Source organism: Poromitra crassiceps (assembly GCF_964638095.1).
Source record: "Poromitra crassiceps genome assembly, chromosome: 16".
Taxonomy (NCBI): domain Eukaryota; kingdom Metazoa; phylum Chordata; class Actinopteri; order Beryciformes; family Melamphaidae; genus Poromitra; species Poromitra crassiceps.
Window position 1 is genome coordinate 25,597,016 of NC_139645.1, and position 19,056 is coordinate 25,616,071.

A 19,056-nucleotide genomic window follows, 5' to 3' on the forward strand; every position below is an offset into this window, starting at 1 on the left:
TACAGCACATAGAAGATGGCTCAGACTGCAAAGTTAGTTACCGTACATGTCTGTCAAGTAGGCCTAATACAATAATACATCTCGTTTATTTTTTTTGTAGCGACAGATGGCCTTAAACGCCACACTCACGTGACGCTTCTTGAGAGAGAGACGAGGTAACGTGCATCTGCAGACTTTATCGAGGGACCATGAAAGCATCATGTGACAGACTAGTTAGCGTTAGAAACCTGGAGGTGCTGCTGCAAACAGCTGTGACAGTGTTTTCTCTGCTATCAACCTTGTTAAAGTCGAACTGAACCTGTTCGTCACGTGCATAATGAGTCCGTTTCAGACTGAAAACATAGTTTGTCTAAGATGACAGGTTGAGAGGCGGGTCATAGTATCATGTCGATGATTTTATTTGACAATTCTGGGGACTGGATTGGGCTTTGGCCAATCCTGGCGTGTTCCGCCTCCAAATCCAGTGGGATTCAGTGTGTTGTGGCGCTCCCCTCGGGAAGAGCCTTTTGACGGGAGGAGTGGATGTCAGCGACCCGCAGGCAGCCAGCTGCCTTCGTGTTGTCGAGCGGAGAGTGCAGCACATCGGCCTGGAATCTCCAAGGTGCAACCCCTGACAACCAAGCTCTCGGATGCGCGCGCCATTATCGCTGCTGTAACGATACGATATCCCTGGAATGCGCGTTTTAACGAGCCAGTTACATTTCTTTGCATTCTTAGAGATTATAGTTTTATGTTCATGTTTCTAACAATTGGCCAAGTTAGTAGTTAGTTTATGGGATAGGAATTCTCAGGGCCCCTGCTGGCCATTTGGGTGCCCTAAGCGTAATTGTTTTGTGGTGCCCCCCCCCCCCCCCCCCCCCCGCACAACTTTCAATAACTGTCAAACGAAAGACTGCAAAATCATTAATTATGAACGATACTAGTGTATCTCACATTACATTACATGTGGCAAACAAACAATTGTTAGAATTACTGTACATGTCAGCAAACAAGCGATTGTTAAACTGTACATGCAAGCAGGGGCGGACTGGGATCATAATTCAGGCCGGGCATTAGATACCAAGCAGGCCAGGCCGATACGGGCCGACATGCGTGCGAAAAATTTGGGCTGTTTGAAGCCCAATTTGGGCCGTTTGAAGCCCAATTTGGGCCGTTTGAAGCCAGATTTGGGCTGTTTGAAGCCAGATTTGGGCCGTTTGAAGCCCGATTTGGGTCGTTTGAAGCCAGATTTGGGCCAGTTGAAGCCAGATTTGGGCCGGTTGAAGACAGATTTGGGCCGTTTGAAGCCCAATTTGGGCCGTTTGAAGCCCCATTTGGGCCGAGTCCAATTTTACAATTAGATGCACCCACTTTAACCCTGAATAAAGTAATAAAACCACTAGTAAACCAGTAGGCGGCGCCTGGGTGCCCTCAGTCACATGATGCCCTACACAGTCCGCGTACTCTGCGTATAGGGTGCGGCGGCCCTGGGAATTCTGACAGATGAGAGGCACTAGGTGCCATTTTCGACTTCATTTGGAAGAGAAAATTATCCAGAAATGAAGATTTGATTGACAGCTGCATGTCGTGATATGGTTGGTTGAAATAGGGTAGAAATTTGATAGTACAGGGTGGACGTCACTTCGGACGTCAGCAAACTGTACATTACTGTTATCAATGAAATCTTGAAAAATGAACTTTTGATGTGAAAAAGTGTGAAAAACTAAAGAAATTAGGTTGTTGTGATTTTGTTTGCATACATTATTAAATAGGTGCACTGCATACCCAGGTATTTGAACTAAAAGAAAAGAAAAGTCATTTTTGGGTTCAGCTCGACTTTAATCTCGCTATATTCTTCATCACAGCGGGTCATTACCCACTGTGCACTTAATCGTGCACTAGTTCTGCATAAGCACCTGCAGCTCTCTCTTTATTTTACTGATGTTCTCGCTAATCACACGGCTGTTTACATGCGTTTCTGAACGGCTAGCTAGTTATTAGCATAGCTAGCTGTTAGCGATCATGGATGTTCTCTCCCTCTCTCTCGGTAAGATGTTATGTTTGTGAACCTTGCTGCGCATAACATTACTTATTTGCGGGAGTGCATGGGAGAAGTCTCCCGCTATGCTAGTGTTGATGCCCAGTGTGATGGCAGAGAAACGTGTGTTTGCTGCGTCGCGTGTAACGTTAGTTTAGAGGAGGCACACACTCAAAAAGACATGAACAAATAATAATAATCGCACACTTTTGCAGTTATGTAATCGCACGTGCTGTCATTTGCGGCTCTACGGTCTCAGCAGTTAATCATCCTCCAGAGATATTTGGCCAGGAGAAGAAGAAGAATGTACCGCTCTCAGGGTTTCTATTAACACGTTCACTGCCATTGGCGAGTCAACTCGTCAAGCAGAAACCAACGGTTGACTGCCAATGGCGAGTCAACTCGTCCAAAAAAAAAAAAAAAAAATTTTGACGGTGGTACGTTGATCTAACCCTTTTACATATCCTATATAAATATGGGAGCCACCGAACGTGTACAACCCATTCCACCGACCTACTAAGTGGCGACAGTGCTCTCCAGACTAGAAAAAGCCGAGCCAAAACTGCAGGGGAACGCGCGAGGAAACCATTCTCATACTGTAAAATGGATTGGCGAAAACGCTTTCGCTTTCGCGCTGGGAGCTGGCGGTGGGGGATTGCAAATTTGCATAATAGATTATGGGTGCAACACACTTTGAAACACCGGCAGAAAGCCCACAATCGCACGCAGCTTCATTCCAGCTGAGCTCACAACCGAAACGAACGAGCCCCATGCAGACTCGCCCAAAGAGCGGCCGCCAGCAGCCAGGCAGCACAGACAGGCAGAGCCTCGCTTGTACCGCTGCAGCCACGGAGGGAGGAGGAAAACACACACGGAGGGAGGAGTTTGAAGGAGAGGGGGGTTTCCTGCTGCTATGGAGGAAATTACTGTTCAAAACTATTGTTTAGATGTCTGACGTCTTACGCCAAAAATAAATGGTTAAAGTGACTGTTCTATCGAATTTCACAAAAAGCCATTTATCTCAGCTTAAATTTTCAGACGCTGAAACCATGCTGTATTCAACTGCTAATGCCTACATAACTACTAACTCTACAAACTAACTCTTTTAGACAGAGAAAGCACACATTCTATTAGTTATTTTGAGATATTTTGTGTTCACAAATCTTAGCAGAAAATAATCCTCTAATAATAAAGCTCTTGAAAGATGAGCCAGAATCCTCAAAAAAAAACCTTGGCAGAAGCTACCTACAGTAAAAAAAAAACTGCTGGCAGTGAATGTGTTAAGAAGTTTGTCTCAACCACCGTCCAGTTCTTCTGCACTAGAGAGTGCATGCGCAGAATGAATAATCCACTCTATCAACAGAATCCACTCTATTCAGCCGTTTATATGCGGCATCAACCTGAGTATCAATCGGCGTAGACTACCTCTTTCAATACGATCGAAAATGTAAAACGATCCGGGTGAATCGGGTCGGCTAAGGTGTTTATATGAGACATTTTGAATCTGACTGACCTATCGATCCCATTATAAGTAGGATTTTTGGACCCATGTAAACGGGGCTAGTGTCACTTACAGATGATGTCATCATGTATAAACTATGAAGAAGATGATGTCATCATGTATAAACTATGAAGAAGAGGATGTCATCATGTATGAACTATGAAGAAGATGATGACATCATGTATAAACTATGAAGAAGATGATGTCATCATGTATAAACTATGAAGAAGATGATGTCATCATGTATAAACTATGAAGAAGATTATGACATCATGTATAAACTATGAAGAAGATGATGTCATCATGTATAAACTATGAAGAAGATGATGACATCATGTATAAATGATGTGTGCTAGAAAGTGCTAGAAGAGGCGATATCATCATAATAATCCATCATCTCTGGCATGCAAAAAGAAAAGCCGACATTTCTGATCGGGAGGAGATGAGAAACATCGATTTAAAGAGAGAGAGAGAGAGAGAGTAGCCTATAGTGCCCAGTGCCCACGGAAGTCCACACTGCTTGCGAGCCTGCGAGGTAATAACGTAGGCTGCTAGCCTACTTTTTATGAAAGACTTGGATGCGCAACACCAAACTTTTCAGCAGCAAGCTCCTGAAATGGACCAAGTGATGCTCGTAAGAATAGTGCTGCTCTGTTTATTCTCAACAGAAAAACTCTGTGGCTCCGCCTACCTGCATCTCTCTCTCTCCCCCCCTCCCTCACGTGTCCGGGAGGGCGAGCTACGGCTGCATGTAAACGGGAATATTAGTGGATTATTCATTTAGTCGGAATATTGTCATTTTCCGAATATGGGCAAAAAGCGGAATATTGTGTGCATGTAAACGTAGTCAGTGTTGTAGCCAGCAGGCAAGTGTGGCTGCCTGCCTCAGGCACAAAGAGAAGCAGCTTCTGCTTCCAGAAGACACTACCCACAACAACCAGCAGAGGGTGACAAAAAGAATACAAAACAGATCTGGCTCCAGCATGTATGTATGTAGGCTACGGTATGTATGCATGTATGTATGTATGTATGTATGTATGTATGTGTGTGTGTGTGTGTGTGTGTGTGTGTGTGTGTGTGTGTGTGTGTGTGTGTGTGTGTGTGTGTGTGTGTGTGTGTGTGTGTGTGTGTGTGTGTGTGTGTGTGTGTGTCTGTGTGTATGTGTGTGTGTGTATGTGTGTTTATGTGTATGTGTTCGCGCATGTGTATGTGTGTTTATGTGTATGTGTATGTTTGTGTGTATGTATGACTGAACTCCTATAATCAAGTTGTGGAGGCAGGGTAGGTAGCGCTGTCTGTTAGTCACCATGTGACCCCATGTCACTTTTGTGACCGATACACCACACACACATACACATAAACACACACACACACACAAACACACACACACACACACACACACACACACACACACACACACACACACACACACACACACACACCTCAACCCACGCACACAAACTCGGCATAACACCACCTACTGGCAAACACAGAAAGTGGTTTATCTCTAGAACTATTTGTCGGATCAACTTCAAACTTTGTGAGGGCGCTTAAAGGATAATTTCGTTTTTTTCCCAACCTGGACCCTATTTTGCACACTGTATGTGTCTAAGGCAGTGGTTCTCAAATGGGGGTCCGCGGACCCCCAGGGGTCCGTGGCACTTTGCCAGGGGGTCCGCGAAAAGTTTGCAAGTAAAAAAAAAAAAAAAAAAAAAAAAATCTTTTTTTTTCTTTCTTTTTTTTAATTAAAAAATAAAATGCTACATGTTACTTATTCCTTCTCAAACTACTTCCTACATGGTGCTAGTCTATCAAAATATCTTGGCTGTCATTGATTGTGTTGCATAGTGGTTTTCTGTACTCTTGACAAATTGTGATATTGTAAGTCGCTTTGGACAAAACAAAAGTGTCTGCTAAATGACGTAATGTAAATGTAATGTTATAAAAAAAAAAAAAAAAAAATTTTTTTTGCAAAATCTTCATAGTTCAACGAAAATAGTTTATGCTTTAAATCTAAAATGGTTAATGGATTACATTCTAATAACAAACCTATCAAATTAAAAGTCAAGCAATTTCAAGCAAAACAATTAAGCTTAGCCCAAAATCACAAATCAGAATGAGGGGGTCCCCGGTATATTTTCTATCTTGTAAGGGGTCCTTGGCAGAAAAACATTTGAGAACCTCTGGTCTAAGGGACTTATCGTGACGTACTTTTTTCAGATTGGTTGAGTACTCACCAAGCTAGCCTTGTTTACAGCTCGAGCATTATCGTCAAACAACTACCAGTGTAACCCAGTCGGGCAATTGCGCACCGTCATTCAAAAAAACTGACAGCTTGAATTTCAGGTCGCAATTTTTTCTCTCTGTAGTGATCTGACCTGGGACGTTTGAATGCAAGTAAATAAACAAACAGATAAATAAATAAATAAATAATTAGGCCAGCATTTATTTTTCAAAACCTGTAGCGACATCTGGCCACTGAAAGGGAATGGTGTCTATATGGGACTTGGCTTTTAATTGAAGTTTTATGGTATTAACAGACTGACAGTTCATTTCTTCAATTTCATCATAACACATTTTGTCAGCCATCTTGTTTCAGAATAGGATTTGAATGAATAGATGTCACACATGAGCTTTCTATTTCAATAGAAACTGAATCAAACTAAATACACACTTACACTTCCTCAGGCCTGGTTTCAACCACCGCACTGCATCATGGTCCACACTGTGGGGGAGGGGGGTAAATACAGTTAGACAGCATCATCTCTTTGATCATGAACAAATAACCTTCATAACCTTCCATAGGAGAGATTTTCCAGACACCATCACTAATATCCTCCATTCAACATCAAACAATATTCCTCAGCTTCTAGCAGCTCTGTTCACACTGACTTCATGAATCAGAGTCAATGTTCATGTTGGTGCAGACCTGAGTCACATGACCAGACTGAGTCTGTACGCTAACACGAGTCACTCCACTCCTGTCAATAATGGCTGTAACCATAGTAACGTTTACTGCAGACCAATATGGCGGCTTCCTGTGCTTTTAGTTTACTGGACACTAGTAGCACCAGTAATCAGAGGCCTCACTTCTCTATCAGATTTTAATAAACCTCCACTGACAGACAGCTGCATGGTTTCTCTTCTCCCACCTCATGAACTTTAGACTTTAAAGAAAAACTACATTTGGCCTCAAGACACAGAACTGGAGGAGCAGCTGCAGCAGGGCCGGCACCAGGATAAAATGACTGAGGGGGCGGTTATAACTGGGGAGGGGGCAGATTTTTTTTCTTTTTTTCGGTTTTTGTTTCGATTAAAAAAAAAAAATGTATACGATATTTTTATATCGAAAAACATAGGTTATATACCTGCTATGCCTATTTCTGGACTTTTTAACCATAATAACCTCTGAAAAGCACAATAACAACACAAGAAAGACTACTATTCAAAATCAAATAAAACATTTATTTCACAGCAGCAGATTAAGGCATTAATAGAGCTGAGCTTTGCATAACGTGAAATGCGGGACCTGTCTGGAGCACTCTGAACTAGAGTGCTGCAAACCCGAGGGTACCCTCGCGGGCCCCTCGGGCCTGCCAATACGGGCCAAGGCCGGGCTCGTTTTTTCTTTTTTTTTAATTAATAGGTCCGGGCCGGGCCGGGGTCGGGCCGTTTTTCAATAATTAAATAAAATAACGTTGTATTACTCGCTTGATTTTACACAGCAGAGCAGTCACACAAAGAGGAGGAGCGCACACTGCACAGACACTCGCCTAGCCACAGCCACACACACACAGACACACACACCCTCACCGTGACGTAGTCTGCCACTCCGTCAGCGTAAAAAACAACAACAAAACAAGCCGCGTGTGTCCGTGTCGTGAGAGAGAAATAAGATCGATGGACATAAAACAAAGTTTGCGAGGGGAGAGTTAAACAGTCCCCACTGCAGTAGGGAAAGCTCATTTCAACCTGTTCAAAATGAACCCATCTACCATACATTGTGAGGACACTAATGTGACGTTATTCAATGCAGCTATAAACGGTAAGTCTGCTGTTTTAATTTCGATATGCTTGAGTGACATAATGTTTCAGTTTGTGGGCATTGTTGCTGTTGGCAATTAAACGATCTAACGTTCTCTTTCTCGAGACATGTGTGGATGTTGATAGGCCACGGTAGCGTGTGTGAGAGGGGGAGAGAGAGACAGAGAGAAAGCTGCAGTGTTTGTCTTCATAGCCATAGGCAACACAGTCTAGCAACGTTTTGTACCAACGAGTTCAGCAGCGCGGCAGCATGCACAGAGAGGGAGAGAGAGATGTGTCGTCATATCGTGATATTGATGTCGGGCCTCGCAACGGGCTCGGGCCAATTAATTTCATGACTCATCCGGGCCGGGTCGGGCAGGGGCCTGCATGTCACGGGCCGGGGAGGGCTCGGGCCGAGATTTCAGGCCCGCGCAGCTCTCTACTCTGAACATATATGTCTATATGAAAAGTCATAGAATAAACAATTGCTGCAAAAATCGACAAAAAAATCAACAAAATAATAGCCAGTCAGTGAAAGGTTCATTAAATTAAAGAAAGAAAGTGATCAGATGCGTTGTCTCCATCTTTCTGCTCATGGCATGCTGTGTGCTTGGGTGCAGCTGATTTCTCTGTGTGTGTGTGTGTGTGTGTGTGTGTGTGTGTGTGTGTGTGTCTGTTTTAATCACGTCATGATCACTACAACATGCAGTGAGGTTCAAATTTAATAAATAGCTACATCTCTGACACCTTGTGACAACCAAAGCACAGCAAATAGCGCTTCCCTGCCAATTCTGAAACAACAGAGCTATGTTTACAGGGGGTAGCCTACATCAACTTAAACTGATCAAATTTGATGAAGACTGTAGCAACAGCAGCCGAAACATGTCAGGTACAAACATTGCCTAACTGGCCTTTATAGATGAACTATACTACCCCCTTAGGCCCCCTCGTGGCGCCGGGCCCGAGCTGCAGTGTTGAGGAGACAGACTGATAGAGGATAACTGGAGGAGCAGCTGCAGTGTTGAGGAGACAGACTGATAGAGAATAACTGGTGGAGCAGCTGCAGTGTTGAGGAGACAGACTGATAGAAAATAACTGGTGGAGCAGCTGCAGTGTTGAGGAGACAGACTGATAGAAAATAACTGGAGGAGCAGCTGCAGTGTTGAGGAGACAGACTGATAGATAATAACTGGTGGAGCAGCTGCAGTGTTGAGGAGACAGACTGATAGATAATAACTGGTGGAGCAGCTGCAGTGTTGAGGAGACAGACTGATAGAAAATAACTGGTGGAGCAGCTGCAGTGTTGAGGAGAGACTCTTTAAATTAACCATCATAAAGTTAGGTAACGAGTAATGAGTGTGGAGCCTGACGTCAGGTAACAAGAGGCCGTGTGTGTGTGTGTGTGTGTGTGTGTGTGTGTGCGTGTGCGTGTGTGTGTGTGTGTGTGTGTGTGTGTGTGTGCGTGTGTGTGTGTGTGTGTGTGCGTGTGTGCATACGCACGTGTGTGTGTCTGTGTGACAAGCGGCTGTCCACTCCGCTTCTGGTTCACACTATTCAAAGCGACTGAATCCACTCTCAGATTTAGGATCAACAGCTGAACGTTTCAGTTTCATTCAAAATCTTCTCTCTCCATAACTGAACTGTGTGAACTGAACAGTATGAAGCTACAATGAGGAGTCACAGCTGGATTTAGCCTCTCCATAACTGAACTGTGTGAACTGAACAGCATGAAGCTACAATGAGGAGTCACAGCTGGATTTAGCCTCTCCTTCATAACTGAACTGTGTGAACTGAACAGCATGAAGCTACAATGAGGATCCACAGCTGGATTTAGCCTCTCCTTCATAACTGAACTGTGTGAACTGAACAGCATGAAGCTACAATGAGGATCCACAGCTGGATTTAGCAGCAAATACATAGCTATATCAGCTCGTATCATTAGCACAACCGCATAGTAGCTCCCATCGGCTCCACAGAGCTATCTATGTACCGCTTGCGACAACAACAACGTTAATTCAAGCATTTGAGCGTAATTGCATCAGCAGAAATTACATTTCCGATTATAAGGCTATCGTTATCGTCTGATAACGATGTTGTGCCGATATCATCGTGCAGTAGAGATGCACGGGCCACAGTTATAACTATTGGTTGAGTACTCACCGAGATAGTCTAGTTTACAGCTCGTCAAACAACTACCAGTGTAACCCAGTCGGGCAATTGTGCACCGTCATTCCACGTTCGCTATAGGGATGGGAATTTCATGCATTTTCCTTAACCGTTAGTTGCGCAACTTAACAATCAGTTAATCGGTTAATTGTTAACGTTGTTTCTCCCCCCCCCCCCCCCCCCGTAAAAATATCACGTCTCGTCTTTCTCTCAGTTCAAGTTCTATTTAACCTCACAGTCACACAATAGCTGCATATCATTTATGTGACATTCTTGGCATGAATCACAAACGAAAATAATAATAAAACGATAATTAGCCTAAAAACAATAAGGCTCACCTCCTTTGAACAGCCGCCTGTCCTTAATAGTCATTTCAACAAAGGGGGACGTGATCGCCTGGTTCAATGAACTTCATGAAATCCCTCACCGTCCACCACGCTTCTTTTCCACCATAAAGCAAGGCTTCTGTGTTATTGTCTCTAGTCTGCACGCACGATGCCTGCTCCAATCGCCTAGTATAAATATTTAGCTATAACTTTTATGAGTGACAGCGTCCACAATCAGCGTCCAGCGATAATGGAACGTAACGTGACGTTGAGCGATGCTCGTCGGGGAATCATAAATTGCCCCTGGAGTTGAATTTTGAGAACGGCGTCGCAGTATTTACAGATTTACTTTTAGAGTGTAATCATTCTATGCTGCTGCTAGCGCGAGCTTGCGGCTAATTTTAGCATCTGTTTTGTTTCATGTTTGCTCAATTCACTTCCTACTTCCTCATGCATGTGTGACGACCTTCTCACGTGACCACTCCTTCTGTTGCGCTAGCTGGGCGAGGTACGCCCTCTGCTGGACTGGTATAATTAACACACTGAAGACTGAATTGATGACACAAAGTAACAATGTTGTCAGTCAAAACAGTTTATTAATTTTAATCGGTTACGTTCTTAACGGCAGTTAACGGACTATCGGTTAATCATTAACACCCCTAGTTCACTAAAATAGCTTGTTTTGCTGCTGGGAGACTCTATACAGGAATATTATTCTCTGGACAGAGAAAATGGGCATGAACAGGCAAGGAGAGAGAGAGAGAGGAGCAGGCAGAGTATATACCCTCCTCTTCAATGCTGGAGACCGGGGTTCGATTCCCAGCATGTTCAAAGTAAGTCTACATTTCATTACATTACATTTAATATTATTTAAGCCTGCCTAACCCAAACCATTTCTCTAACATTAACCCAGTTGCGTTAGGTGCCTAAACATAACCGCAACACAAGTTGTTGCTACGCTGTCGTGGTTTTGAAGAATGAGGAAAAAGGGGTATCCAGTGCGTTAAAAAGGGGTCCTGACCAAACATCAGTTTTTCACAAGTTGGCACAGCCTTCTAGCAGACGTTAACCTCTCCATACCTGAGAGAGTCCAGTCTCCATTGTGGATCCTCCAGTCCAGCAGAGAGCAGCTTCACTCCCGAGGCTCCTGGATTATTGTAGCTCAAGTCCAGCTCTCTCAGATGGGAGGGGTTGGAGCTCAGAGCTGAGGCCAGAGAAGCACAGCCTTCCTCTGTGAGCTGACAGCCTGACAACCTGCACACACACACACACACACACACACACACACACACACACACACACACACACACACACACACACACACACACACACACACACACACACACACACACACACACACACAAACGCAGAGGTTCTCAACTGGTCTAGCCTCATGACCAACATTTTCCCTTAGTCATTTACAGAATTTAGCCTAAATTGTAGGGTAATTTAGCCCTCTTCACAACAAGCTAGCATGTGAAAGATAGTAATGTTGACGATGCCAGCATTCTCAATGAGTAGACAAACATTTTTCTCATGCACACATCTGCGACCTACTCAAAATGGCCCCGCGACCCACCTTTGGGTCCCGAGCCACCAGTTGAGAAACACTGCTCTAAAGCACGATTGCTTATGGTGTAACAAAGTTCAGCTCTTTGCATGGCAGCCAGCTGGCAGCTTAAAGGCCTTCAGCGGAGAGCACCAACTGAAGCTCACTGCCACTGTAAATATTAATTTGAGTGTGAACCACGAAAAGAAATGCAATGTAACTGCCGACCAGTTGCTGCTGTATTGTCTTCCAGGAGGATCTGTTGTTGAATGTGTTCACCAACGTGTTCAATGTGAGTTTTCAGGAGGTTTTCTCCTCATTCAAACTCTACAAACTGCTCCACCTGCATCTGTTCCTGCTCACTACTTTATATTCTTGTCTTCAAGGCAGTCAGGTATTGGATACCCTCAATGTTACAACTAAGTGGAGTATTGTGGCAGTAAAGATGTGTTTGATATTAAATTGGACTCTTTCAACTTTTATTCAGTAGCAACATTAACCACTGAAACCTACAGAAATAGTGATTTTGCATAGTTATGAAACTCAACATCGCCTGATATGAACATTTTTGTAATAACATATTCAGCTTCTTCACTCAACACTAATAGTTTGTCATTGTTTATTTTGAGCCTAAACCTAACCCTCTAAAAAAAGAGATCATAGCTCTCAGTGGAAGCTCTTAAAACCAGCTACATGTTGGATATTCCCATTAATAAACTGCTCTGAAATCACTTATTATATGTGACCTGCTCGGACAAAATCAGTCACATGTAGCACAGGCCCGCTGTTTGTGTAGAAACTTGATTTTATAAGAAAATGCTGATATTGGCTGTTTTGGGGTTTCAGAAGATTTTAGTAAAATAAACCATTGGTTTTCATTCTCTGTAGCGATTATTGTGAAATTCAAATGCAGCTCATAAAGTTAGGGTGACAAGCATAACTAGCTTACTTTGTCAAACTTTGAGGCCGTTTTTCTCAAAACAGTCTGGAAACAGTCAAGACATAAAGGGCTGCATCTCACTCAATATTTGGAGAACAAAGATCATTTTGATAATTGACATCACCGGAAAGCAGACATTCTCCTCTTTCCAACAGTGTATAAAACTCAAAATGTGTTTCGGGGTCAATGTGACTGATTTCATCAGAGCAGGTCACATTATTACAAAAAACTGTCTCCAATATTTGTGTTTTCATTCAGTTCTGCACTCAGTTTAACAGAATCTGACAAGTCCTTTGCGTCAGATTTCACCAACAGATGCAGTGTGGAGAGAAAGAATGAAATGTTTTCTCAGCGGGAGAGAAAGTATAGCTGCATTTTGGTTTCAAAAATTACATCAGCAGGAAAATGAGAGTTCAGGTATTTTCATACGAATGTAGAGTAGACTTTAAATGGTCTGTTAAACAGTAATGGTGATCCTGACCTGAGACTCTCCAGTCTACAGTGTGGACTCCTCAGTCCAGCAGAGAGAAGCTTCATTCCTGAATCTTGGAAGTCATTGTTAGTCAGGTCCAGCTCTTTCAGATTAGATGACTGGGAGCTGAGAACTGAGGCCAGAGCTTCACAGCTTCTCTCTGACAGCTGACAGACACTCAGCCTGAAGCACAAGAAGACATGCTATTGTTATATTGTGTCATTATTGTATTATTTCTACTGACAGACTGTGTTGATGAGGCTTACTGACCCTTATGTAATGTCATCATTGTATGATTTCTACTGACAGACTGTACTGTTGAGGCCCTGGTCTAAAGCAGGTCCCCACTAACACTGACAGGAAAACTGGTTTGATTTCCACACATGGTGCTATAAGGTGATTGGATCAATAAATCCTCCAAAATGGCACATGATTTGTTATGCTTCACAACAAGCCATGAAAAAATAAAAAAGTGGATATAAATTAGGAAACACTTTAAAAACAAATGGATAGTAAATCTGCAGCCTCAGTAGCTCAGGAAGGCTTTCCACAGTCTCAGCTCACAGGGAACTATCTCCACAGTGTAATTCAGGACCAAAACTAGTCTGCTTTAAATGTGCTCAGTGACATTTTAATATGAATTCTCTAACTAGTCACCAGAGGACAGATGTTAAAACTGGGTAGATGATGATGTCACCTTCCCACTGTTTAACATCTAGCTGCTCTATTTTCAACTAGCTTCACTGACGTGAAGCTGTATCAATAAAAGTCAAATCATCAAGTAAAACCTTCAGGACAACCTTTGCAGATTCAGGAATCCTGTTTTGAGAGAATGGACCTCAGTTTGGGAAATGTGTTGAATCAACTGAGAAAAACTGTAAACTGACTTTACCTGAGAGTCTCCAGTCTGCATTCTGGACTGTCCAGTGCAACAGAGAGAAGGTTCCATCCTGAATCTTGCAGGTCATTGTAACTCAAGTCCAGCTCTCTCAGATGGGAGGAGTTGGACTTCAGAGCTGAGGTCAGAACTTCACAGTCAGTCTCTAACAAGCTGCAACCACTCAATCTGAATAAAGAGAAAAGCAATAAAATACAATAATGCTTTAAATCTTTAACCAATCCAGTGTCTTATGGCCCAATTCCACCGCAGGTAGTAGCGCGGTCCCGCTCCGCTCGACTCGATAAATGGTCTCATCCGATCGGTAAAAACCGGCCCAGCCCGGTTTGATTTGGGGCTGAGTCGTGCTACTTTTCGTCCCTGCCTCGTCGGGGTTCTATTCTGCGAACCCGGGTTCATACGGTGACGTGAAAACATTGTAGACGACTGATTGGTCAGGCAGAATCGTGTTTACTCTGTCTACTGACTGTCATATGCAATGCTGGCGGCTGCATACCAGTTTAGTGGGCTTCTCTTCTGTTATGTATATTTCCATCAGTCTTTGTATTGCTGCCTTCGCCTCCGGTGAAATAAAATCGTGGCGGGTGTTCAATTGTCTGAGAAAAAAGTCAGCTGCTCGCTCTGGGAGCTCTGTAGCTGAGTGGAGGCTGCAGCGCTCCGCTAGGCCGCAGCGGGTGTTTGGTGAAGCCGCGGTCTTGCCTAGAGGCCGCGGGGTAGAGGTTTCACTCTGTTGCGCCTCTCCCGTCCCCGCACAGCGCAGCGCATGCCTGTGAGTGATATCCATTCTCCTGGTCGATTGTCACATTCGCCCATGTACACTGTAGGTCATTTAGAGGCACCAGTATTTCATAAACAGTTTAAAAGTTCTGTGGATGGATTTAATTGTAATGTTATGTTATAGCCTACTTCGGCTATAAGCGAAGGACAGATATGCAGATATCGCTATGACGGGCGGGGGTGGGCGGGGGCAGATGAACGGCGGTCGAAACAGAACGTCCATCGAGTTGAAACAAGTAGAGGCGAGTGGTGACGGGCTGTGCAGGGCTGTAAAATGTGGTGGGAAAGAGCCATTATAATCCAATGGACTTCAGCATGTTGTCAGTGTGGATCAGCATCATGTCAGCCTTATATAGTATTTCCATCTGAAACCAGACAGACTGTCACTCCTGTTTCAGGATTGGCCCATTTTCCTTGAACACTTTCTGTAACAGACCAGATGAATACATCTAAATGCCAAGTAGTTTAAAATAGATAAATAAATATTTAGTTATGGTCCAGAACCCACTTTTTTGGGGACACAATTTTCAAATTTTTATCTGGAAAAGTTGAAATACAAGCAGAATTTGAATTGGATGGGGAACTTAACCCTAACTGGACCCTAACTTAACCTGAACCCTCCAATGGACCTATCGCTAAGTCCCGCCGCGAACGCAGACGAGCCAATCACAGGGCGTGCAGCTCTACAATACACTCGGACATTCTCAGCTTGGAGTTCCATAGAGAAGCACTAGAAAACGCGAGTTTCCTCTGGTTTTATACATTTATAAGTTGAAAAAATGGTCAAACGATGTGCATGGGGGTAAATTGACCATTACGAGGTATCCTGGGAGGCCAAGCAATTGATAATATTAAACTAGTAAACGTAGATCCACTCACATCCACAATGATGCTGCTGTTTTGGACGTTAAATCTGCATCATGGTGACAGCGAGATGAGTCCTCTCCCTCATTTGCCTTCCGTGATCCAAAAGTATCATTATATCATCATGGTATTCAGAAAGTCGGCAAAAGAAAATGCTGAATTATGCGAGTTTCCAGTCATTACGTTATGCACGTAATGCCGGAGTTGGTTGAAGAGGAGGCGCATTGATTGATGTGATTAAAACATCGCCAGACACCAGTCAAACCCTAAAACGAGGGAATTAATCTCGTTCCCCAAATAAATGTGAGGTAGTCAATAGAGAAAACATGATGGAAAAAGTGGTCTGCTGTAGGCTATGCCTCTCCTGATCTGCTACACCCATGCGTGCGTGCTGTTGTCTCGCTATGAAAAACATCAACACTAAGTTTCTTGATTATACAGAGGTAGGCCTACATAAAATAGATTGCCAGGCGCCACTCTTCAAGTCAGCATATATATAATCCACGGAGAGGTTACTCAAGTGAATAAAATTTCAATTCTGGATGTCAGTCGCCTGTTATCCCCACTGGTTATCTCGCTGTCTTCCTTCGTTAAAAGTGCATGTTTGGTTTGATTCGCTAAAGCCGTTTCCATGCACTTATCTCATTTCTTTTTAGCGATAGCTTTAAATGTTGTACATCGCCCTCCATGGCATAGTGAAGTACTTTATGATGGCAAAAGTAAAAAAGAAGTTCTCCAGCGCACACCTTTATGATGGCTTCTAGACAATATCAGGCCTCAAAAAGTTGTGAAGAGCGTCTTGGGATATAACTTTGACAGTGACGGCTGCCATTTATTCTAGTCAGTCTGCCTTGTGTTTGTCCGAGTGAGGACGGGGGGTGGGGCTTAGCGATAGGTCAATTGTCTATATGTTAGCAACAGATTAGAGCAAATCAAATATTTCAGGGTTTTATCAAATCTAGAAAGTGAGTTAAAATGGAAATCCGAATGGGCTGGGGATATATATTTTTTAGTCATGGCCTTAGAAATAGTAGGGGGGTTATGATTTTGTTTAAGAAGGAACTGCAACAACACAAGGGTCGCAGGTTCACGCCCCCATGCTACCTCCGGCTTGGTCAGGCGTCCATACAGGCACGATTGGCTGTGTTTGCAGGTGGGAAGCCGGATTATGGGTGTGTCCTGGTCGCTGCTCTAGCGCCTCCTCTGGTCGGTTGGGGCGCCTGTTCGGGGCGGAAGGAAACTGGTGGCAATAGCGTGATCCTCCCACATGCTACGTCCTGCTGGTGTAGTTCCCCACTGTCAGGTGAAAATAATCGCCTGGCAACTGCGCATGTGTCAGAGGAAGCATGGTGCTAGTCTACAGCTCTCCCCAGATTGGCAGAGGTTGGAGCACCGACTGGGGCAGCAGGGGGAAATTGGCCAATTAAAACTGGGGAGAAAATGGGGGGGGGGGGGGTCAGAAAAAATGAAGGAACTGCAACACACAGGCCACGCTGTCCAAACTGATGAGAATGGAAGAGGGAGATCTAGGCTAGATGTTACAAAAGATAACTTACACATCAATATAATCAATATATGGTCCAAATGAAGATAATCCAATCTTTTAGAGGAAATCCATAGTATTATCTCTTCTCAAGAGAATAACCAAAATATCATAGTTGGAAATTTAAATACAGTTTTAAATATAAACAAAGAGCGTGCAGGTACTCATTTCTACAATAACCATCCCCAGGCTCTCTGTGAAATTCAAGGAATGAAGGCATCTCTAGATCTAGTGGACATTTGGAGGCTATACAGAATCCTGACTTAAACAGATACACATGGTGTAGAGCAGTGGCTCTCAAACTTTTTCACATCAAGGACCCCTAAACTGACACAAATTAGACCACAGACCCCCATTTGATAAGATTTTGTCTCAGGGTCCCCCATCTGATAAGATATTTGCTTTTGGATGTTTTATTACAGAAAGTGTATGAAACCCATGACCAAAATACTCATGTATTCTGTCATTGTGATACTTATGGATGGAATTAGAGTGAAAATAGTTTTTTCGGACCCCACTTTGAGAACCACTGGCCTAGAGGAGAAGGTAGTCGTATTGATTGTTTTCTCATGTATTTTTCTCTTGTTTCCAAGGTAGCAACATGTATGCTTGGTGACCGAGATCTGATCATACTATTATAACAATTCAAATTATTACAGCTGAACATCCTAGGCAGCATGCCCACCCTGCAGCTCACCTGCTGTGCTGGTTCACTTGCTCTTATAGAGAGACAAAGTGAAACATCACTTCCTGTAACAGCGCTGAAAAAAATATGAATGGCAGTGAACGGAGAATAACGTTCCTTTTTTGATCACCACTGCGCATTGCGGCCTCGCCTGCTCTATGACATCATTGATGACAGCATCACGGATGATGACATCATCACTGAATTTATATAGCCTCAGCCAGGAAGGATGACATCACTGATGACATCATCAATGATGCCATCACTGAGATGCAAGATGCAATGTGCAAACTTGCATTGCATTGGATTCTGGGATTGATTTGGATTGCATTCTGGGATTGATTCCCAAGCCCAATTAGTATCTGCCGCGGGTATGGCCGGCGGAGATCCACTTCAGAAACTGGTTAAGTGATTGTGGTTGTGTTCTATCACTTAAAGTACCGAAAGCATTTAGCTAGACAGCTTCTTTTTTTAGTTTGATTGAATTGTCAGCTTCAGCTAACAGACCATTTGTCAACTAACTTATAGTGGCTACACTGCCTAAAATTGATCTAGACCTACTAGCTTGCCAGCTAACTGAGATTCATCAGCTTAAGATAACATAACTAAATGCTTTCAGGATTTTCACCATGCATACCTGCAGTTCAGCGCTCACTGCTCAGTCAGGCCATAAGTGGCTATAACTGAATCTAGCATTCAAAATAGCTACTGTAGCAGGGACACTGTACCCTGTCCCTGCTACAGTAGCTATTTTTAATGTTAGATTCATTGTTCAAGTTAGTTCTCACTCTGTGTGTGTGTGTGTGTGTGTGTGTGTGTGTGTGTGTGTGTGTGTGTGTGTGTGCGTGTGCGTGTGCGTGTGTGTGTGGCTCTGGTAGCTCCAGTCACATCAACACCACTGAAACAATACCATGCCATAGCATGCTAAATTGGCAGTGGTGGATGTTTGTGATACATGAAGCATTGGAGTCTGATGCTGTGTGATATAATCCACTTTCTCTTTCTTCACATTTGACTGAAGACAGACTTCATAAACATTATGACTAATATCAGCTTCACAGGGCTTTGATGGCAGCCTGATCTACTGTACTACTGTTATGTGTTTTTGGATGGAGGTTTGGTGTATTGTTGTTTTGTGTCAAACTTGCCAGCCTGTTGGAAGAGTTTGACGCAACAAAAAGAAAGAACACAAATAGATACAATACTTTAAAGGATGGCTTTACTGGTAATCAACCCACTTTGTATCATTAATAATCTTGGTAATATAAGCACATGGGCAGTGTTTACCTCTC

The 19,056-nt window shown here is 43.4% G+C and overlaps 2 protein-coding genes across 2 annotated transcripts in view; both read right to left on the bottom strand.

Moving 5' to 3' along the window:
* LOC310791545 (uncharacterized protein) overlaps positions 1–19,056 on the bottom strand; it is a gene marked incomplete at both ends in the record, with an annotated part of 557,869 nt that overhangs the window by 476,203 nt on the left and 62,610 nt on the right. The window lies entirely within an intron of this gene.
* Positions 1–19,056, bottom strand: part of LOC310791128 (NACHT, LRR and PYD domains-containing protein 3-like) — a 49,775-nt gene that overhangs the window by 14,603 nt on the left and 16,116 nt on the right. Inside the window, exons 7-10 of the mRNA XM_083652828.1 lie at positions 13,890–14,063; positions 13,007–13,123; positions 11,117–11,290; positions 6,197–6,243 (exon numbers count right to left, since the gene is read on the bottom strand). Coding sequence (XP_083508954.1) covers positions 6,197–6,243; positions 11,117–11,290; positions 13,007–13,123; positions 13,890–14,063 — 512 coding nt within the window. The remainder of the gene's footprint in view (positions 1–6,196; positions 6,244–11,116; positions 11,291–13,006; positions 13,124–13,889; positions 14,064–19,056) is intronic.